General features: G+C 34.8%; 1 protein-coding gene across 1 annotated transcript in view; it reads right to left on the bottom strand.

Annotated features, from left to right (window-relative positions):
* The window catches only part of LOC144439232 (uncharacterized), a 105,004-nt gene extending 83,183 nt beyond the window's left edge, over positions 1–21,821 (bottom strand). The window contains exon 1 of the mRNA XM_078128506.1: positions 21,117–21,821. Within this exon, the coding sequence (XP_077984632.1) occupies positions 21,117–21,821 (705 nt within the window). The remainder of the gene's footprint in view (positions 1–21,116) is intronic.
* Positions 21,822–24,718: the final 2,897 nt, after the last annotated feature.

The following is a 24,718-nucleotide window of genomic DNA, read 5'->3' as shown; positions in this document are numbered from 1 at the left end:
TATGTATGCTATTAAAATCTGTTTCTTTACCCTTTTTAATCTTGGATTTCTTGTGCTGTTGATAGTGAAATCACTATCTGATTGTGATGATCTTGTGACTATTATTGTTATTGTTTTGTTTATTAAAGTGCCATATGTGGACTCATCAAATAATACAGTGCTTAGTACAGTAGACAAAGAAAGAGCCAAATCCAGCCCTGTGGGTTACAACAAACAATTACCGGTAAGTACACAAAATTGCTTAAGTATTTTCACTTAATATGCTTGCAAACTCTCAAATTCAACTTTAATAACATAATGGGTTTTTTTTTTTTAAATTAAAGGTAGTTAAAAAAAAAACGTTTAACTAGTAGGATATTTCACTGGAGTACTCCTGGAAAGGATGCAATTATATTTTCTTCTGGGATGAAATAAAATATATGAATAAATAAAACAAAATAATGCAAAACCAGAAAGCTGTGATGATTACATTGTTACAAATTTCTCTTTAAAACAATATCAGGTCCAATCTCATCATTTAAAACACAAATATTCAGCCTTGCTGTTCTGTAAAAGTTTGGTAACTGAACGCTTCAACTTTTATTTCAGATGGTATTATTAGATACCCTTATAAATGACTGACATCAAAAAGGATGTATTTTTTTTTACTGAAAGTGTTCATAAACCTGAGGTCTCCATGTTCTTCACACATCATATCCCACTTTTCTCCACTATGTAATTATCAGAATGTGTAAAATCTATGCATTCAAATATCTTCAACCACGAGGATATCAAATTTGCCTTGAAACCTTAGTGAGTTGTGTCGTGCTCGACTGACTCAGTTACCATTCTTTTTTTCAATTACTTTATCAGAGACTGCTGCGTCTGAAGTCTGCATGTTTATGAATATTTTGTCTGTGTATTTATATGCAACTTGTTTTGCAATTTGCAATTATTGAATTTCAATTCTCTAAAATGTCAGTGCCGTAACAAGACAAATTCGCCAAAGGATCATTCAATTATAATTACTTAATATGAAAAACATGTCTGGAAGTTTTTGATAAACTATTGTTTTGGCGTCAGCCTATGCAACAAATAAGTTGGTATACATATATACATATAGTCCTGCTTGCAGACGGTGTACAGGACTAGATCACTGACATGACCCTCAACATCATCCTGTGAAATCAAATGTTATCAGCGTATTTTGACTGCGCAAGCAAAATTCTTGCACACCAATTACGAAAGAATTACATACCCAACGATCAAATGTTAGAGATCGATCGAATATCTACTCATTTTTCCTTCCTTTGGTGATAGCAGTCCCTTTTCAGATCACAAAAAGTGTCAAATTCGGAACTTTTCCAGTTCGAAGTGTAATTTCAAACATCCCACCACACAAATGCCGCCATATTTGATCCCGACATCCAATATGGCTTCATACATAAGGAGGAAGCACTGGAATTATGGTTGAACTTGTGATTTCAAGATTTTCGGCCATCAAAACTAGGAATTTTGTCAGAATCGAGTCCCGAATTATTCCGTCTGCAAGCAGGACTTAACACACATGGTGTAAAATTCACACCGTTTCTACAAAAGCATACCACTATAGTTACAAAAGCTTTGCAAGTCCATTATACAGTGAGAGATAACCTTATCATGCACATCAACACCTGTTATATGCTACATACATGTACATGTATTGAGCTCTAACAGATAAAGTTGTAAGGTGGCACTATTGGGTTGAGTTTTGAATATATTCCTCAACAAATTTACATGCATTCATGAGAATTTCATGTATTTGGGTTCTGATGAAGAGATAAATTTGAGGCTTAATTTACATTGGAAAAGTACTATTGATTCAAAAAATGCTGCTCTAGGATAAGCCTACCTGTTTTTATATACGTAAGTCTTGAAGAACTAATGTTAGCTCCTAAACTATTTTAGCTATCCTCACTGCCATTTTAGGAGATATTTTGAATTTGTGCTCATCTTCCAAGTTTGCAAAGACTCTGTATATCCCCTATAGTCCAGAAGCCATATGCCCCACCACATATTCTAGGATAGTGGATATATCTAGAGTACTTGTAGACTTGTTGGACGATCAAAAAATTCAAAAGTTTAAATGGCAGTTAGGATGGTGTAGCAGCATTACTCTTCAAGCCTACTTTAGCTTCTATATCATCTTGAACAAATACTTTGATTATGTGCATGTAGTTTTTGCAGGTGAAGTGATGTTCCAATGTTTCTGTACTGCAGAACTGAGAAAACTTTAAAAAGTTGCATAATACTTTTTGTTTTTCTAACTAGTGTAAGTAACTTTTACAAGCCTATAATCTGCCATGAATCCCCCAAATGAAGTTAATACACTGCTGAGATGTTTTCTGGCAATATCCATAATGCATGTTGCAGAGGAATAATTCTGGCATAATCCAGGGGCTCAGGAAATTTGATACCGAGATTTCCATACAAATCTGATTTTGAGGTATGGTTAGGTTGACAAAATCATGTTCCAAATTAATACTGTAAAGACCATCTGTGTGTAATGTTACATTATGCCTTGAGACAAAAAAACAATCTCGAACATCAGATGGGAATGAGCTGGTGTGTATTTGGTGTAGATTATACGATTTGATTCCAGGCAATGCCCTGATCAGATGTTACCTATAAATCATTGATCCAGACTGTGACAATTCTTTACTTCGACTCTCCCACATCCCTGGAAAAATAGATACTAAGTATAATATTTTAAAAACAGATACATTGTATATCCCTTAAGATGCAAGTTTAGAATTGCATGTAAGATTATCAATTCTGGAAACCCTGGTAAACAAAATCTACAAACCCTTACACAGATAAAACATATCCTGGAAAGTGAATTGTACAGACCCATAAACAAATAGAACTTTTCCTGGAAAATGGATTCTGAAGACCTACACAAATATAGAATATAGAATATGAGACATCAACACTTCGAACTAACTTTTGGATAGCTCAAATTGTCAGTCAACTGAACACTTAAAAAAAACATCCACACTTTGAACTTATTTTAATAAATATAGCCCAAATTGTCAAGTCAACTGAACACTTGTAAAACATCCACACTCTGAACTTATTTTAATATATCCAAAATCAGTCACCTGAACATGTTCTAGACTGTACGTTACACTTTGTTGTTCAGCCCTATCAGGCTTCTTAAACCATGTACACGTATAGTGTGGCACGGATGTCTGTATTGCAGACTAAATACTTTCATGTATATCCTACAGGCAGTACTGTTCTTAGCAATAAAGTCTCATCCAGATATCATAAGGACATCATGACAGTTCAGTGACAAAGGTTGTATATACATATAAATTTGATTTATTTTTAGTGCCTTAGCAGATATTATCGGAAGGTTTTTCCTCACTCATCATGAACCTTCCTCTAATTTGTCAGCATCAGGGGAAAACTTTACATTTTCCGATTACACGACAAATCTAGATATAAGATTTACTGCAGGGAAAATCACCTTTTATAACCTTTACCTGCCAGCATACTGCAATTGTAATTATTTTCCACCCTTCCATGACTTCTCAGTTCACGTACTACAGAAAATCCTCAGGAAAAAAATCTAATGAATGTGGAAATACCTTTAGCTATAAATTTTGGAACCTGGCTTTACAGTGAAATTGATGGAAACATCACAAATGGCAACCAAGCATAACATGACGACAGCTGGCAGCAATGTTGATACCAGGACAGCTGGCAGCAATGTTAACACCAGGAGTGTTTATACTATAGGAAGCAACACCTATATTTTCCTCTGCTACCTTGTTGCTTTTTATAGGCTACTTTTTAATAATTTGTACACACATGCAAATTTCTACTATACACACACTGCAATTCTTTCAACAGATTTACCCAACAAGACATTTATTTTCATGTTTGGTTTCTTTTTCAAAACAACAAATATAGTTGTAGCAGCATTTTGACAAAAGTTGATCCTGTATTATGTGTTGTGATGATAAAAACATTTCAATTTTCATATCAATACATGATTTAATATCTATGAATGATACGAGTCAAATCTCTTGCCATATTATAACTGAATTCAATGATATGGTACATTTTCAATCCATGGAACACCTATTTTTCTTATACAGAATGTGAATGCTATCTTGCTGATAGCACTCGCACTTCCCACTAACAGCACTTGCATCCCCGCTTGTAACAATTCTCGTGGCCGTGCTAACCACATTCATATCCCGCTGACACCTCAGCATGAGGTTCTCTTATGCATGCTGATATATGATGTCAGAGCCATAATTCTATCTATTCACTTACCCATGCTGGGTCCATACTTTTCATACCATTCTTCTCCATCTATTTGATACATTTACACATATATAGAGCTTTCCAGTATAAAAATGGTCGCCATTCATTGCAAAATAGGAGAACTAAATTTCTACCAAGATTTTTATTGTCAAATTTTTTACATCTGTATCTGTGGCGAGCGTCACTGTGCAGCTAAGCAGTGTGCCTGGCATACACAAACCATGTAAGAGAAGTAGAATGGAATATTCCCATTACTATTACTATCACAATAATTCATATCAGTATTTATGCATGAACACTGCATGTCAAAGGTTTACAAAGACTTAACATACACTAGGGAGTGTAATGATATTGTTTCTACATGAACATCAATGGAATTAAAAATATTTTGAACAAATTTTGCAACTTGAAGCCCACTCTAAGTTCTATGTAGGAAACCATAATTTTTACTTTTTCATTTTTCACATATGGAAATTTATTCCATTCTTTAATCAAATCACAACACTCTTCACAATTTTGTTACCTGTATGCATTAAATTTGCATAATTTGACATACTTTATTTTCTTTCCTTTTAAAAATCCATTCTCACCAAATCATTTATTTTCTATTTTAAAAGAAATCGATACGAATTTCCCCTAAGGAAAAAATATTAAGCAACTCCTTCTTTTCCAAACTAGAGTGTTCAATATGAAATTATGAATTTTTTAAATACATATCTCATATGCACATAATGCATGAGTGATATTTGTCGAGATTTCCTCAAGAAAGTTTGCTGAATAAAACTTAGAAGATGTATAATGAGTCTGTGTTTTCAGAGACTAAAGTCCGTCTGTGTTATCAGCACAAAATTCAAGGTGTTTCCATTCAACAAATATGATAATTTATTCATATGCACACTTTAGGCCACCGCCCCTATGTGCTATTTCAAAACAACAAAATGTACATTTAATAAAGTCGAAGGAGAATGAAAAATTATAATAAAATGGGTAGGAGTCTCTCTCGTTTTGTAATTTGAAAGCATGGAACAAATATTTACTGACATTGAGAATAGTATTAGGTTCAATGTTTAGTACATATGGTAATTAAATTATCATTATTAAGTTCGTTTTCTAAATTCAACAAATATACTTGCATGTAATTAATTATGTATATATAGCAACAGTAAAAGTCTAGAGGCTTAGTATCCATTGGTTTTTGAATCTGAAGATCCCTTGAGGGATCACTTTGGGATATCACTCTAGGATCTTCCGATTCAAAAAACCAATGGGAATAGCCTCCAGATGAAGAAATTGTGTAAACTCTGGTGAATTTCCCTCTTATCTGAAATGATATAGCTGCTGTTTTGCCAAAAAAAAGAGTGAAAAAAAAGAATTGTTCTGGTCAGCACGTGCATCACTTAAAGACATAATTCTTCTTTTTTTTGGCCGTTCGTTCAAATTTTATTACCCACAGATATTCTACAACTTTGGAAAACTTTAATTCTGATTGTTGAGTTCCAACACAGAAAATAAGAAACGATATTAGTTTAATAATTTTCGCCACTTTGTTTCAACAAATCTGCTTGAAATGTGTGTGAACTTTACTGAATTTCCCTCTCAGTTAGAATATCAATAATGCTATTAATTGAGATGAAATGCAAAAATGATAAATTATATACATTAGAATAATTTTCACCACTTCGTTTTGACAAATTTGTTTGAATTTACTGAAAAGTGTCTGAACTTTATCTAATTTCTCTTTTAATTTACTGATCTACAATATCATAAACACTGCGTAGAGATGAAATGCAAAATTAATAAACGATATATCTGTTTTGTATAATTTTCACCACTTTGTTTCTATAAATTTGTGAATTTAAAGAAAACTGAGCGCACATTACAGAATTTCCCTGTCTCTGCAAGGTATCAAAAACACTGCAAGTTGAGACGAAATGCAAAAAAAAAAAAAAAAAAAAAAAAAAAAAATTAATCTTGATACATGAACAGACGCAAACTCTCATCTTGAAATCACTCAGGGTATATACAGATTAAATGTGACACACCAGGAATAAAGGTCACACACAGATTATAGCTGATTAATTGGCACCTTTTCACCTGAAATCACACAGGGTGTCTTACTACTGGCAGTTTGATTGTTTGATGTTACATTACATTGGTAATCCAACTCAGGCTAACTGCTGTGAATGCAGAAGTCAAGGTGTGGGGGGGATTAGCACACTTCTAAATCATTTAAGTATGCAGGATTATCCAGACTGACTAAAACATGTATATCAATTTTCTGACATGCATGTTAATAATAATACGACAGAACCTCATGACATATGTGAGGGCAAGTGTGGAGTAATTACGGTACTTGCATGAGTGCTTGAGGAGTTATCAGTGCAGTCGTACTTTCATGAGTTTAGTAGTGAGTGAAAGTACAGCATAAAATACCGCAGTCACCCTTGAGTACCCAGTCTCTCACTCAAGTGTCATGGGGGTTCTGTTATTATTATTACATACATAATGTTTAGAGTGAAACAGTAAATTCCTCTAAATATCAAATTGTGCGATTACATGATTTTGTGTACATGGAATAACTGCATACTCATTTGCATACAGGTATGCAATACATTTTTCAAGGAATTACTGCATACTCATTTGCATACAGGTATGCAATACATTTCTCAAGGAATTACTACATACTCATTTGCATACAGGTATGCAATACATTTCTCAAGGAATTACTGCATACCCATTTGCATACAGGTATGCAATACATTTCTCAAGGAATTACTGCATATTTATTTGCATACAGGTATGCAATACATTTCTCAAGGAATTACTGCATACTCATTTGCATACAGGTATGCAATACATTTTCCAGCACTGCACTGCAGTACAAATACCACTTGTATGTTCATGCACCAGTGCAAGTAATCACTGGTACATAATTATGTAATAAATCTCTATCTTAGTTCGGTACAAAAAAAGATGGTATTTCTGACTATATATATTGCATACTGACGCAAGCTTTTTTCAGGAAAAATTAAACTGATACACTGTGACCAGTATTTGAACTGTCATAATCTCTGCAACTTTTCCACTGTGTATTTTTTTCTGAAATCATGGATATCTTTTGACATGCCTATACCCTTAACAACAGGAGATTTTGCTATGTAATTTTCATGTGATTGTCCATACTGTTTGCCTGTCTCGGTCTACTGTCATTTTTTTTGGTCTGTCTAGGATTATTTATTTATTTATTCATTTTGTCTCTCTCTTTTTTATTTAGTGTGAAGTACGATAGTTGTTGTTTTCAAGGACATGTTGTAATAAACACCAACAGTTTTTCTACAAATTATGTTTTTTTTTCCCGTAACAGGATTTCTGCACCACTGAACAGTGACTTTCATATTCAAACTTAAGAATTATGAATCTCGTTGTTGTTGTTTTTCCCACTATCACGTTCTATAAGCATCATTTCATCCACAAATGAACCTTACAATCCTACCTGTGCAATGCATGCTCTCAAATTCTGAAATGCCCTGTAGTTACGCACGAGTTCCATGCCACAACTCATTGAACAAGAACAAAAAAACTTGCGACATCCTGAATTTGATTGAAGTCTGTACATGTACATGTATACCTTTACTCTGCTATTGCACAATATCGAACCATCCACTGCTAACATCAATAACTGTTCCTACGAAAGTATAGTTGGCATAGATAGTCAGTTTTAGCCACATGATGTGAGGCCATAAAAAAGAAAAGAATAGTTGCTGGTGAGGACAGTTTGTCTAAAATGGTGTGACAATGTGATTTTATTTTTTATTCTCAACAAACCTGTCACTCAGTCTAGTATTTATGGCAGTTACTCTTCTTTTTTAATAGTACATTAGAGCAAGTGTGTATGTGGGGCAGATGTGATTTGCTTATTATTCATGATTGGCTCTGCAGTTGTCTTCACTGAAGTAGGGAGGGTTATTTTTGTGTTTCCCCCAGATCTGCAGACTGCATGGACTGGACAAACACACAAAAAAAAAAAGACCGCCGCAAAGGTATTTAAGTGATGCATGCTCTAACCAGAATCAATATTTTTAATTTTTTTTTGCCTTCTTTGCATCTCATGAATTATGTGATGACATATTAAATCAAAAGTAGTAACTGTGTATTATTCTTTTCATAAGTAACTGTCAAGTCATGTGCTTAGGCTTAACTTTTTTGAAGAAATTTTATTCAAAACTTCGATGATCTCATAAATATTTAGGGACTATTTAATACTATCTTCAAATTTCTACCCCTAGTCCCTGGATCAGCATGTAAATTGAAACAATGCCTTGCCTTATCATGCCAATTTTGAAAAGGGACAAAGTGAGTAGATTGTTGATATAGAGTGTGCCATCTTGTATTTGGCTAAAGTGACTTTCAACGCCACCTACATTTTTGTAATAGCCACATCACAGAATGTCTTGGGCCTCTTGGCTCAACAAGACATTTGGACATAAAAACAATCTACACTATCTCAGTATAGATTCCGCTTCAAACAGACAATTATTACCATGTCAACCATTGTTACCATGACAACCATGATGTAATAACCCGGGACATAAAATCTGAACTTGCATGTTCAATACACATTTAAGATTGTAATGAAAGATATTTTGTTGTTTACAATATCCATTGGCTTTTAATACCAGACAAGCCAGACAACAAAACTTATTGGTGTACAGCCTGGAGTTCACAAACTATCCATGTTTTCAACAAAGCTACATGTCCTACAGTTCTGTTTATTACAGTAACAAATTGTCAACACAGAGAGTACATTGCACTCGTGATACCCATTCACACAGGTTCTACTAAACACACTATTACCTATCCGTATAGCCTTTTCTTTGCAAATACATATGTAAAAAGAAACATTTCCATTCACCTCTCAGACAAAAACTCTACCAATGTTTACAACTTCATGTATTCCAAGTCACGACACAAAGCTCCCACGAGAATAAAGTTGTGGGTAGTTAAAAATCAAAACAACACTTGTGAGATTTTTTATAGGATGTGTACCTGTACTTCTGAATGTCTCGGTGCTGTAAAGCGTGTATAGCTTTCTGAAAGAATTGTATAATATAACTGTACATGAACGCATGCAACATTTGTATGCTAGCCATATGAATACATATAATGTACAATCAGAACTATTACGTACAAACAGTGCTTTTTCTTTTGTCCAAGTGCAATGTACTACTAAAAGTCTTTAGCCCAGAAACTTGGCTATCTATATGTAGTCTAGTTCCTACACAGTATCGTCATGATTTACACCTCCATTCACAGTGGTTTAGTTAGAGACCATGCTGGCATCCAGACTACATCATATAGCTTGACATTATGCGGTTGAGAAATTCAGAATTCAGTCCGAACCAGGTAGACAATTTTCTGTAGTACTATATGTCTTATGAACACTATATTCAACAGTAAAATACATGTACTAAAATTATAAAAAAATCCTAAATCCATTTTAGCTTCATTATTATGTGAATAAACAGAGAACTGAAATTCTATGCTAGCAAAACTTTCACATGTATCAAAACACTATCTTTGTTATATTTTCACAATGGACGATCCTTAAATACATTGAAAGTTATAATACCACTTTCTTGTTAACTACAATTTTCTTTTGAAAGGTATGATATTGTTTTATGGTATATTTCAGCATTAAATTAGTGGACAGCCTTGGTAAAATGTCTATGGCATTCAAGTCAATACCAGGTACATTTATCCACCCCCCCCCCCCCACCCCCTCTCCAACTACCCAACTATATTGAAGCATAGCACAGAGAGTCTTCCCTGTGTACTGCAGTCGTGTGCTTTGCATACAATACAATGTATACATGTTTGTGTTGTTAAAGTGGCCATATTAATAATAGTCTGGATGCCAACTGTGGTCTGAGTGAAGGTATAAATCGTAACAATACTGTATACTAGGAACTAGATTATATTAGTGAGGGTTGGGTATTTATTTTAGATTTTTTATTTTATAAAATAATTGTATCATGGCTACTACCTACTTAAAAAAATAATGAGAACAAACATTGACCCAATCTGTGTTTGTAACTTAATACATTGCAAAAAACTCAAATACATTTTTTTTTTTAAAAAGTTGTTAATGTAATTTGTATGTACAATAACAAACATTTCACACATTTTATTAATCTTTTGTCATTTCTTGAGTTACAAACAAGGACTTGGTACATGTGTTTCACATTGATTTTTCAAGTAGGAAGCCATGATAAAATTGTTTTATAAAATTAGACATCCAAAATAAATACCCCAATACTACATGTATGGCCACATTAGACTTTGTACCCGTACCTGAAATAATGGGATGAGATATACATATCCCAGCACATCTCAAAAGAAAACGTAAACCAATAATCACGGCTTGAAAGTGCAAGTCACTTTTTTCTGTGTACCCACCCTACTTAGCACAATACACAGCACATTACGGAACACCTGATACAACTCTACCATACAAAACCCTTCAGTAACAATTACAATAGACACCAATATCTCCCTGAACTGAACAGCACTAGACTTGGGTCAAGGCAAAACTTCTACACTACACCCTCTCTTACAACTAAAGTATGTCCATCTCTTTCTCCCATGACAATCCATTGTGCATATACTTCACAAGTAGAGGCTATTTCCTATAATAGCCTAGTTTAAATTACAGAGACACACTTTTGTATTATTGCTTGAACTGGCTGTGTATAACTGTACTGGTGTAGTTCCTGTACAGTAGTATCATTACGACTTCCTTTTGCTAGAGACCATTTCAGCATCCAGACTACTGTACTGGATGACTGATACTACTTTTTGTTTTGAGTCAAAATTATAGAAATTCTGTTTTCTTGTGAGTCACCCCAAAATAAAGGATAGACACCCTAAATTTTGGTGGATTGCATGAAGTTGCTGTGTGTCAGTGACATGTGTCAAATTGGCTTTACAGAGGGCACACTGACTGGATGGAAGTTTAGTACCTGAATGCACACGCGTTCATTTTTGATGTGTCACGCAAGTTTCAATTATGTTACCTTGACTTTGATGGTAAGTGAACCAGCTATTTGATTCGATTACAGAACCAGAAAGACGAAGTATCTGAAACTTCAAGGGTCATGCCCTAAAGGAGTTGGTGTTAAGGTTCAATGGATGGTGTCAACAACACAAAACACGTGCTTAACAAATACCCAGACTCTGGCAGTTTGATAATACCATACAGTAACTAGCCTACAGAATACACGCAATGGGGACTTTGAGAGAGGAAAACAAAATTCAAAAACCTCATTGCCTGGATTCAAGCTATACATTAACATTATCATTATTGCAATGGAAAGACGACAACTGTCATTTCCAGCAAGTTTTTCCCAATGCTTATTATTAATATGTCACCCTACTAGCCTAGTCCCAGGAGGGGGGAGGGGGATGGAACTCCCGCCTATTGGGTATACATATATGTGTCACCCTTTGGGGTGGTTTTTTTTTTATTATGTATTTTGGTCTAAAATGGGGTCTTCTAAAAACTTGAATGGTCTATTAAATGGGGTATTGGTTTTTGGTCAAAATGGGTAGAAAATGGTGTCTGGTGTGGGCAGTATTGGCCGCACACGTGACCCCTACCAGACCTAGCCAGTGGTAACCCCCTCCCCTCCCCGGGAGCCTAGTTCCTTCACCCTGGTGGACTTCAACTAACATTCCTCCACAAATACTTAGCCTTGTGATTTCAAATATTTTACATTAATGAAGCACTGATCAGACAATATGGGTACAAATTCTTACTGGTATTAGTTGAAAACTGCCAACACAAAGGATCTATGCTGGTTCCACCTTTTGATTTCACCGGTCTCAATACAGTACAGGAGATTTCCACTTTAATAGCTAGCAAATGCTATTACAGCAAAGATGTATCAAGATCATCAGTGAGACTGATAACCTGGATTTAGGTTGAGATAGACACAATAAAGACAACACACAAACATCCCTTACAGTGTTTGCTCTGTATTTCGTTACATTTATATTTATATTTGTGATTGTTGTCCTGCACAAAATAGACAGCAGACATTGTGTGACGGATATCAGTGTCTTTATCTGTATTGTGTCTATCTCAATGCGAAACCTTCAAATCAGTCCTACTGTTCCTAATATACTGTTTAATAATATTTTGCAAACCAAGGTGAAATCCCCTGTAATGGGTTCCAAACTAAGATTTCTTGAAAATAATACCACTGAATGAACATCAAAATACAATATTTTGAAGTGCAAATTTATGGGGAGAAATTTAGATTATTTGCCTTCTTTTCAAACAATAAATAAGTCTTTGAGCAAGAGATATGTATTTAAGTAATTAACAGTATTTGTTATACTTAAAGAACTATCCAGTATAAATAAATTTTATTATTCTATATTCATCAGTAAATTGATCTTGAAAACTTCAGGATAATTGGATTAATACTGCTAGCTGCCAAAGACACCTGATTACTACTGGGTCAAAGTTTATGGAGATTCAGGTCAAAGTTCAAAACAAAGTAAAGGTAGAGGTGTCAATGTAAAGATTATCTGCCATTAAACAAACAAATCAGTGTAACCATAGATACTGTGCAGTCTGTCGGTCTATGGTGTAACAAAGTGGATTCACACAATTGTGTTTTTTTTTTGGCTCTTTCTTGTTGAAGAATATCTTTGCTTTTATTTAAAATCAAAAGTTTTTCAAAGACTGTAATTAACACTAAAACAAAACAATAACAACAAACTGTAACACTAACAGATACTATTTGGTTATTTTTAACTGTGAAGTAAGGATCAGTATTTCTGGAACTGTTCAAATTTTCTAAACATTGAAAATGATATTTTATTGCCAGTTAAAGTGGTCGTATGGATGAGGACTGGATATTTATTTTAGATTTTTAATTTATAAAACAATGTTATCATGGCGTCCTACTTAAAAAATCAATGTGAAACAACATATGCTAAGTCTGTGTTTGTAACTCAATATATTGCAAAAAAAAGTTTTTAAAAATGTGTAAAAAGTTTGTTACTGTAATACAATACTAAACAGTCGACATACTTATTTTTTTTTTATTAACCTTTTACAATTTATTGAGTTACAAACACAGACTTAGCATATGTTGTTTCACATTGATTTTTCAAGTAGACGCCATGATAAAATTGTTTTATAAATTAAAAATCTAAAATAAATATCCAGTCCTCATCCATATAACCACTTTAAAAAGTCATTGAGACATAATAGCAATGGCAATAAATGTCTAATAACATTGGTTCTGATTTGGAATCAATTGACCTTTTCTTTGTTGACGTCACATAAAAAGATGAATAGTACAAGGGTAGCTAGAAGGCTAAAATACAGATGAATGAGTTTTAAAAATATCATTATAAGTTGAACTTGCTCTTCCCAACAATTTTTCAAATATTTATGTATGAATTATCTGTTTCTGCAACATGATGACATCAATAAACGCAATTTTTCCTACATGTACAATATATTTACATAAATTTATAGCATATTGAAAATTTTAGTTTTAATGTAGTACAAGTACACAGCATTTATTCAGCATAATTAATGGAGAGTTTGGGCCTCTAGGATTCTTTGCATTTCTATTGAAATTAAGTTGTGTCAATGTACTCTAGCCATAGACTCTCCACCTATGGTCTGGCCTAGAGTCAAGTCATGAGGGGATTTTGACTACAATGATCTTCTACCAACTGTATCCCTTAGCCTGCTTCAAGCTGTGCTAAAACTAACTAATTTTAGCAAATTTCTCTATTGATCACAGCGTAACCTTTCACTCCCTGATCCGTAAACAAATGGTTGCTAAGACTAAGGCTGGCTAGTCACTCCACAGATAATATGACACACATACACTCACTCATATGGGAAACAAACAACTCCAGTATTTGATGTTAAATTAGCAACTAGAACACAATACAACATTGCAACTTTGTTTATTATACCAGATTAGATATCCCACAGTGTTGATATCCTGAAGACTCTACTGTAAACTCTGCTGGTGAAATGTACACTAATTTTACATCAGGGAGTGAAAGATTACACTGTGGTCAATAGAGAATCTTGCTGCAAGTAGGTAGTTTTAACACAGCTTGAGACAGGCTAAGAGATACAGTTGGTAGAAGATTGTTGTAGTTTTAGCATAGCTTGAGACAGGCTGAGAGATACAGTTGGTAGAAGATCGGTGTAGTCTCCTGTCAGATGATAGTCATTATACTATGCACAAGCCATTTAGGACAAAAAATATGGAATATATACTCGGGTTGTTCTACATCATGACAACGCATGTCTGTGTCACGACAAAGTGTCTCTACGTCATTGGTTCTGTGTTCGAAATTTGAGTCAAAACTTTCAAAATTGCCATTACTTTCCCCGATTTTCCTTTGATATTAGTATTATTACTGGCGCTGATATAATTATGTTATTCTCCAATATTTTTCTTCATTCAGCCGGAAAATACTCCTGACCTATGGGTTTGTCACTACTCATTTGTCACTACTCGTCTGCCTATCGACTTAAGACCCCTCAGGTCACTCATATTTTCCTTGGCTGAATACAGAAAAATATCAGGAATAACATCTAAAAATCTCTGACTGTAGGCGAAATTATGTCTGACTAGATTTCCTTGACCGGGTGACATAACTATCTCCATTCCTGGTGGAATAGTTTTAATTTATCAAGGACTGCCATACCAGTGGTGCCTGAAATGCACTATATTTGTTGACTGATTGTGTGCAAATTCAGACAATATTATTAAAGTAGTTTTTATCTGCAACATTTGGCTGACGTACTCCCTAGCAATGTTCTAGAGTCAATCACATATAAAATTTCACAACACTTTGTTTTTCTGATATCTAATCTTTTCTGTTCCCACTTTAAGAGATTATATAATCTGTGGTGTGTCAAACATGGAGTTATTTTTAGGTACGAATTCACTCCGTGCCTGTAAGGTATGTAATTTCAAGATAAGGATCACACTCACAAACACACACATGCTATAATATACATATGCGCTTTTGGCATAACAGAAAGGAGTTGATAGCAACATTGATCATGCTTTTAGCTTTCTGATATCACATTGATGGAAAACTCCCTGAGACAGCAATGATTAAAATACTAAGCAAGTGTAGAATATTGGTAAATAGTTGTTGTTGATACAAATCATCTGAATTAAATGCTTCACCTGTGAATCGATAAATATGGTTTAATGCACACATTTGTAGGAATTAAGACCTTCACCCTTTTAAAGTTCAAGGACATTTTCAGCTGTTGTAAATATTGCATAAATCCTGGTCCACCTTGCAGGCATTCATGTCAATCTTCTAATAAACATACATAGTTCAATTGGTTCTTGCGTACAAAGACTGGGTATGCATGGTACTATAAAGTATTTCTCTATTTACTACACAACCAGTCATTTACTACACAACCAGTCGCAAAGTACAAAGAAACCAAAAAAAACTACACACGCAGTCAAACAAATGGGAAGCGTACTTTCAAAGGTACAAGTATCTCTCGGGCTCTATACTGTCCCCATCTCAATGGATCTATAAACAATACCATCTACACTAAACTCTTGTCATTCATTGTTGTTCCAAATCCTCACACAATTGTTGACTTCACATTCATACAATATATCCACTGTTTGCAAGGCCATGATGTCATTATACTAGCTGCAATAGGTTGTAGTGACAAGGTGAGATAAGCTCTGAAGAAATAAATAAATAAATGACTTGTATGCATGTAGTGTATTTTGGTGTTAAATAGCTGCTATCATAATAATGGTGTTTGCAGTCTGGGGTCTCTATTTGTACATACTATAAAGCCCAAGGTTTGGTGACTGATAAAGTGTGGTAACATGTGTTGTATCATGGTACAACTGTTTGTGAGATTTTTGTTTTGTTTTGTTTTATCTCCTGAGGTATGCAGTATTTTCAACAACAGTAGAGAATTAACATTGTATACCGGATAAAAAAAGTCATGCAGACACTTTTCACTGGCTTGTAATGAAAACATGAAATATTTACTACAAAATCATACATCCACAAAAGAAAAAAAAATCTCTCTGACTTAATGTTTATCACACTCTTGAGCAATGCTGATCAATTTCAAGTCAACCCATGTTCACATTTCTCCTTGCCTCAGTGACAGTTGCTATGTGCATGGTGGTAGTTGCTCTGGTATGTGTTCTTATATTGGTATGGGTTCCCCCTTGCAGTAACTCTAAGCTAGAATCCAGGTGATTGGGGATTTTGAAGCTGGGGAAATAACAAATTCAAAACCCGCATCCGTATGGATTTCAGGCTAAAGTAACATTTCACATTTCTTCTTGCCTCAGTGACAGTTGCTATGTACATGGTGGTAACTGTTGCTCTGGTATTTGTTCTTATTTTTGGAATGGGTGCCCCCTTACAGTAAACGCTGCCCTATAACTTGTATCTAGAGCTCCTTTTAATAGACAACCACTACAAATACTTGACCAAATATACCTACAAGTATATCATTCAGTTTAAACAATATCCTATAAACAACTCTTGTTTTCTACAAGGAGGATGCAAAGTGAGGACATTAAGATACAGATGTGTGCTCTACTTGTCCAACGTACACACATACCAAGATTGAGGCTACCTTAATACATAACATAACAATAATGGCAGTGTTGATAAGGGAAAACCATATAGTTCAATGAATTTCAACAGTTTCAATCAGAAATGGTCTGTGGAATAACTGATTTTTGTATGTTATGAATATAAAACTATGAATCAAGGAACTTTTCAGTATAATTACAAAACAACTGCATTTCAACCAGAATAGTCAGGTCTGTCTGCAGGTAAAAGTTTAATTCGTACCCTAAATATTCCAATGCAACTACAAACTGCAGTGGACCTTGTCTAAGCATTATATACATTGAGCAAGTTTCAACCTGCTAGTTAATACCCGATCAGGTCAAAGTTAATATTCGTGTACGCCCTCAAAACAAAACTTTAAAAAAAAGCCTCAAGGGAACTTATCTAACCATTAACTTCAATTGAGTCGGCTCCAACTTCCAGGTCAAGTCTGTCTGGTATATAATGAGATGTGTTTTGATGAGATAATATAATAACTGTTTGCATGCACATATGTGTTTGATTTATCTTCTATTTGTCTAGTATTCTAGGGAGTAACAAATTCATGAATTCATGAAATTTCCAATTTTTAATAGTGTCATAAGTTTCCTTCTACAGTGTGGGTGTTGCTGACTAATTGTCATCTCTTAAAAAAGAAAAGAATACAAAATATAAATAAAACTGGGTACATGTTTCTAAGGACCAGGTAAGAGGCTACAAAAACCATGCTATCAAGGACCTATGTACATTGTAACACCTTCATCTATTGCTGTGTTTAATAGCCATAAAATAAACCTATACTCAAGTACCTGTACATGCCTACTTTACAATTACATGTATACTGGTATATGTAAATCTATGTGGATTTTTCAAATGCTAAATTCCAAAATCTACAAGTTTACCAAAATTGTTTTCATTATTAGCATTTTTAGGGAGGAGGAAGAAGGGGTGTTAGCCTGGCACCCACACCAGCCATTACTACAAAATATAGTTTCATATCATTCTAATCAAGGCCAGTTACAGTTTGAAAGCTTGAGTGGCATGTGTGTGTTTTTGGGAAGGGTGATTTTATGTGGGCGTAAACTGGTAAATGAGAATGGTGTATATCACTAAATACCAAATCATATGAAGCATTCTAATACTGTTAAGCTAAAAGAGACAGAAAACTTTTATAAAAAAACACCGGGAAAGTTAACACACATGGAGAGAATATAGATTTTATTTAGAGCTATTTATATACATGTACTAATATATACAAATGTACAAATTCTATGTAGACTGCTATTACACGACCAGAATTTCTAGCAGCATACATGTGATTAGCTAATTGTACCTTGGTAATTACAATTCTCCATTAGTTGGAATTCCACAATGTGTGAATCAATCAAGTCATTTCCTTATTTCCTTGAATGTTAAATGTAGGGAATAATGAGAAGTGATAAATATACTTCTAAGTAAACTGAACCCTTACATTCCTTGACCTGCTAAAAGCATAATTCATTGAATTTTGAACAGTGTGGAATTTCCATCTATTCTATTTCAATATTTGTATGTTCTTGGAGAGGAAAACATGTTAACGTTATTTTCACCCTCACTATCTATTGATGTATCAAGTTGGGATCACAGTGTGTCTAGTCACGTGTCAAAATAGTTTGGGTGTTACAAAATTGACTGCACTTCATTCCCTTAACCAATTTCAATGACCTAACAAACATACACAAAGAGGTAGGCTAGTTTTACGAAATGTTACTGTAATGATGCCACTTTATCCCCCCCCCCCCCAAAAAAAAAACAAACAACAACAACAACAAAAAAACACAAAAAAAAACACAGACACACACACACAAACACATCTTTTATCATTACTGCAGCTAAGTAGGTGTAGTTATCAACCCATACATGTTGCCGTGGTTACCAACAACACACATTGGGATTTACATGTTACATTGTCAAAAATCATTGGTTAATTATTCATTAAGATAGAAAAAAAGAATTGTCTAATTAATTGCATGATTGAAGGAAACAAAATCACAAATAAAATAATTAGTTTTGGTAGACTAAATAAATTAGGCTGTTGGAGAAACAAAAGGAAAATTTAATACACAACTAATTCATTGTAGGCTTGAAAAGGTCTTGGACAGTACACAGGTCACAGAAAGGTCACCTCTTAAACTCTTAACCTAAGGAATTTTAAGATGATTTAATCAAATAAACTATATAGGAATGTTTACTTTAAAAATCCACATAAAATATTTCATCAAAAAATGGGAGGGTCTAAAAGATATGATTTTGAATGTCGTGGTATGTCTGGTATTAATATGAATATAAACGTATACCAAAATAAGTCTTAGATAAATATTATGATAATATAATTGCAACTATCCACGCAAAAGAGAAAAATTATTTACAATTTTATTTTCAGTTATGCCATAACTTATATTCTGTATCAGTCTTACATTTACTAGTATTTACATTCTTTGCATATCTGTTACCTGACACATTTATCTTAACTTTTTACTTAAATAAATTCAGGAGAACATCATGAGATCTTGACTGCCAGGTCTCACTGTACCTTAGTAATAATTAGATATTATTTCCCAATATTTTTCTTCATTCCGAGGAAAATACGAGTGACGTTAAAAAGCCTTTGTCACTACTCATCTATAGTGACTCGTCATAGTGACAATCCTTAGGTCACGAGTATTTTCCGGTTGAATGAATAAAAATATTGGATATTACCATAATTATACCAGTGCCAGTAATATCAAAGAAAAATTATGGAAAATAATGGCAATTTTGAAAGTTTCAACTCGTAAGACATATTCATATTTTTAGCATAGTAAAACTAGTGACATAGACATGCGTTGTCGTGACAGAGATGCACGTTCTAGCGACAAAGACATCGTCGCAAACCACGACCGTTTTACGGTACCGTTCGTAACAAGCTCGTCCCTACTGTATTTCGAAGTGTAGCGAAAGAAATAATAGCTCTAGTATGCGAGAATGGACATAGAATGACCTAAGTATATAATCCACATTTTTGGCTTATGCAAGGTATAATTAATCATATCCAAATTTAAAGGTAATTACAGTTTTAATTATTCCCATTGTTCCTGGCTGATTTTAATATATTGACTATCACTTAGTATTAATCTGTTAAATAATATACAAAGTTATCTTTTTAATACATTCTAATTTAAAATACCTTCCTAGCCTTTCCTCTGAATCTATCAGACCTCTTAAATATAATAATAATAATAATAATAATAATAATAATAATACTTATAATAATGTTCTATTTCCCAGAATAAACATACAATAACAAATTTAAAAAAAATAATACCGCTGTGGTCTAGTAGGAGTAAAATTTATTTACGAACACCTCCTGGTGTAGCCAGGAAACAACAAAAGCTGATTTCCACCTGGCCCCTAAATTATGTAACAAAAGATGGGAAAAGGGGGAAAATATTTGTCTCGCAACGGGTTGAGTCAGTTCTCGATTGTTTACAAGTGTCTATTACAAATTTGGAAAATATATCTCTAGGTGAGCTGTAATCGCTGGAAATAATTATACAATAAATTGTTCATTTATTGAATAATTTTCATCTGTTTATTTGTTATTATGCATTCTTTCAGCAGTATGAAATATGATGTGAGTATGATAAATTGCATATCTGGGTGATTATAGTATCAAAGTCGCTTATAGTATTATAGTATTACAGTATGTATTTCTTTAACAGTTCTTGACCTGGTGGTGTCTGTGAACACATCAAAAGCTAGTCTGTGTGTTTAGGAGACTTACGAAAGGAGAATTCAATGAAAGCTTGGATATCATATTGTGTGAATGAGATCAAATGTGTTGGTTTCATTCAGTAAAGTTACTGAACACTTCAAAATAAATAAATAAACCAAACAAACAATTAAATAAATGAATGAATGAATGAATGAATGAATGAATAAATAAATAAAATAAACATACACACACATACATACACACATACATACACACATACATACATACATACATACATACATACATACATACATACATACATACATACATACATACATACATACATACATACATACATACATACATACATACATATACATATACATAAACAGATAAATAAATAAATAAAAAATGAACTTACCTCGTGACTCCACAGGGTACTTGTGCCAAGTTTCGGACTCGAGGATTTCAGTCTCCATTTCTTGGGAATAAGACGACTGCTTGGGGATAACGGCGATTTACCCTTGTGCATAACTGTGGGAGAGGCAAGAGGGGAAACATCAAAACCAAATTCAGTATCGCTGTGGCTTTCGTCTTCGCTATGCAATGGGCTTGATGTAGCCGATGGTGATCTTGGCCCATGGTGGAAAAATATTGCCATTTTCTTAAAATAAGTTTGTTTTTTCCTGAGACGCGGTGACGATACATTTGGGGAATCTGGTCCGTGGTGTGCTAAAACTCCGTGTGAATCCTCAAATGACTTGACCGTTCGAAGTTTGGCGTGTGCTGCTTCGCGTTCTTTCAAAAGATCACTTGCGTGTGTGTGGTTTTGATGTTTCTCATTGGCAGTAATACCAGGTTCCGGAGCGGTAAGTCTGTGGCGAGTGAGGTTTGGGTCGTAACTTCTCGTCAATCGCAGTTTTACGTGCTCCCGATTTGCTAAAGTCTTCTTTGGCGTACCTGGAGAAGGCGATTCGGAAAAATCGTCTGACGTCGTCGAGGAATGCCTCGAATGATTGTTATTGTTACACAGGCTGGTAACCCGCGCCGGAGAAATCTGTGGTTCCGGGGAGCCTGGTCCAGGGAAAGAGTTGTCCATCATGTCTAATGCATCTATAGATGTCATTTTGGGAGAAAAATTGCTAACGTCAAGACACTGCAAGTCAAGTCGTTATGTGTATCTTTCGATTACTCGCGGTTCACATGCATGTGCAGAAAATGGTCTTGATTTTAAGTGTGGCAATATTTGTTTATGTCACGTACGTCCATTATCATTCCCCGATGTCCTGACCTCCAGTACCTGTGCCTTCGACCTTCGGCGTTGGCGATTTCTTTCAGATCTGCAGATATATTTCAAGTTAAGTAAGTCCTGACACGACTAAGCAACAGTATATATAAAGCACACGCTGAAAAGAAGTTCAAAGAAAATGTTTTTGACACATCGCGGCGGTATCATCAGTGACACATAATTTTTGGTTATTTCACACAGCTTGTGATTTTTTATAAAAAAATCTAAAATCGAGATTTGCTGTTATATTAAAGTTCATACAGTGTATTGATAAAAAGACAAACGGCAAATGCATCAAACCTGACGAACTCCAAAATCTTTCAAAATGCCATAGTTGTTCAAAGTCCTATATATTCCTGTGTGGGTCCAACTCACGGCACTGCGCGTTGATGATCAAGCTCAAATATAAGAACTTCACGAAAATTTACATGTGGCAGTTGTGTGGTAGTCGAGTGCTAATGCTATGATAGGCGCTCAGTGTTTAACTTCTGCGATTGCGTTTGTTGATGTATTTCGCCAGTCTTTCACCACTAAAACAGTCAATTAAATAGTCGATAGCGGTATAACGTATACAATAATCGAGTCTCGTTCCTATGAATGGAGCATAGTCTCACACAGACTTGTGCATTCAAATCGCTGACAAGCGAATCTGCTGCCAGTCGAAAGTTTGAGGTCCATCCCTAGGATCAAACCACGTTATTGCATGGAAGGGATGGGAACACGGAGACTGGAGGGATTATGGACATTTAGTGTTATTAGTTACTTTCGACTAAGTTGAAATACATGATGACTGCAGTGCATGACTCTAAAGGCAATTTTAAATATTACTGTTATTCCTTTATCAAATAAAATTGATACAAATCCGTGTACTTTTTACGATTGCTGCTATTTCAGATGTAACGATTATGGGTAACGTGTACATGTTGGCACTCCCCTAGATGTAATGGTTTGTTCTGATATTTTAAAATTTGACCGAAGAGGGCGGTATACTTAGAAAACCACATGTGTCCGGCAGATGTTGACAACAACATGCGCTTGGCATATTCATTAGCCTATTTCCATCTTTATTACATTTATGTACCCAAATAGAGTTGTCAATTTTCTATACGGTTGTAATAAAGTTATATCTAATCAAATCTAATCTATGTGCACTGGCTACGTAGTACCTGTAATACGTAAATGTGGTCTGATACCAGCATTGGAGTAGACCTGAGACATGTGAGATGGGGCCCAAGTCGAAAATGTGTTCACCAATCTTCATCACCAGCCTAAGGAAATGGGGGTTGGGGATGCTCCAAAAGCACAGATACTGTTTGGTTATCAAAGTTAATTGGCTAACATTCGTGAATTACCCAGCACATTTTTTTGTTGTCCGTTAGTTTGACGTCAGAATTACACCCTGTTTGTTTCGGGGTTTTGAGGTTAATTACTTTTAATTCAATTGGACTCTGGAATTTGCTCCAGGGTCTATACACGCACGACTCTGACCACGATACTTGGTATCAACAACTTGATTAATTAGCGTTATATAGTTTATTAGATTTTGTCTCGTAGTATATATATATACACATGTCATACTGATTTTAGAGATGATTCGTCGGATGTAATTGTCTGTTTCCATGGGATATCTTATTGGGTCCGGCTAAAAACTAACCCAGGTACTACAAATATAGAGTTTTCACCTTCAGGTGGATGTCAACGAAACGTCACATTATCAGTGAGACTTCCACTTATAAACATATAAACACTATTTCACTAAATACGAGATGTACTGTATACAGGATGCTTTGCACAGGACTTCTCGTTTTCCAGAGTAACTTCTATTTGAACCCAGTTCGTTTCGTCTATAAAATTTACAACCACAAAAACTGTTATAGATCTCACAACTAGATAAAATTGTAAAACAATTACTCCATTTCAAAACAGAATTTGCTACTAAGTGAAAAATGTTTTTCCGGAGTACGTCAGTGAACGACGGTTAATTCAGTAGGGACTTCTGGTCTGTGTAAACAAAATCCAGGAAATAACATCTTTTCATCAATTCGCTCATGTTGCAACGCATACATACCCTGGGGCACATCCCCTAAAGTCTAATAAGGTAAGGTAATAAGAGTCATTCCAGCTCGATCTATTGCTGACATCAAAACTTTCTCGAGATCGAAATAAGTAAACAAAATGAACGTACGTCCTATAATATACATTAGCTTGGACCAAGAAGTTTTTTGATGATGTATTTGTGAAGGTTACATCGGACGGATTCGGTGTGCCCCCCCCATCTCCATCTCTCTCTCTCTCTCTCTCTCTCTCTCTCTCTCTCTCTCTCTCTCTCTCTCTCTCTCTCTCTCTCTCTCTCTCTCTCTCTCTCTCTCTCTCTCTCTCTCTCTCTCTCTCTCTCTCTCTCTGTTCAGTTTATAAGTGTGACTTTCGTTTTTACACTTTAAATCAACCTCAACATGTCAATTATGCTTACGTCAACAATTCAAACTATGTACCCGTCACGGAACCCCCCGAAGCAATACACACTCAAGTTCTAGACGCATTCGCTGCTGTGGTGACATCACTCTACTACTGTAGCCCATCACTGGTATGACGAAAGACAAATATTGTCGGTGCCTATTCTTTGATCTTCTAGCTTTGCCCGTGTACTTTAACAATACACTGCGAATTATCTTAGGAGAGAACTCTATAATCATCAGCTACAATCTTCTTTTCACCCTTTCGTGTTATGTTTTTTG

The sequence above is a fragment of the Glandiceps talaboti genome, chromosome 8, assembly GCF_964340395.1.
Source record: "Glandiceps talaboti chromosome 8, keGlaTala1.1, whole genome shotgun sequence".
NCBI classification, from domain to species: domain Eukaryota; kingdom Metazoa; phylum Hemichordata; class Enteropneusta; family Spengelidae; genus Glandiceps; species Glandiceps talaboti.
The sequence above is the reverse complement of the archived record's forward strand: the minus strand, read 5'-3'. Positions and strand labels throughout refer to the sequence as shown.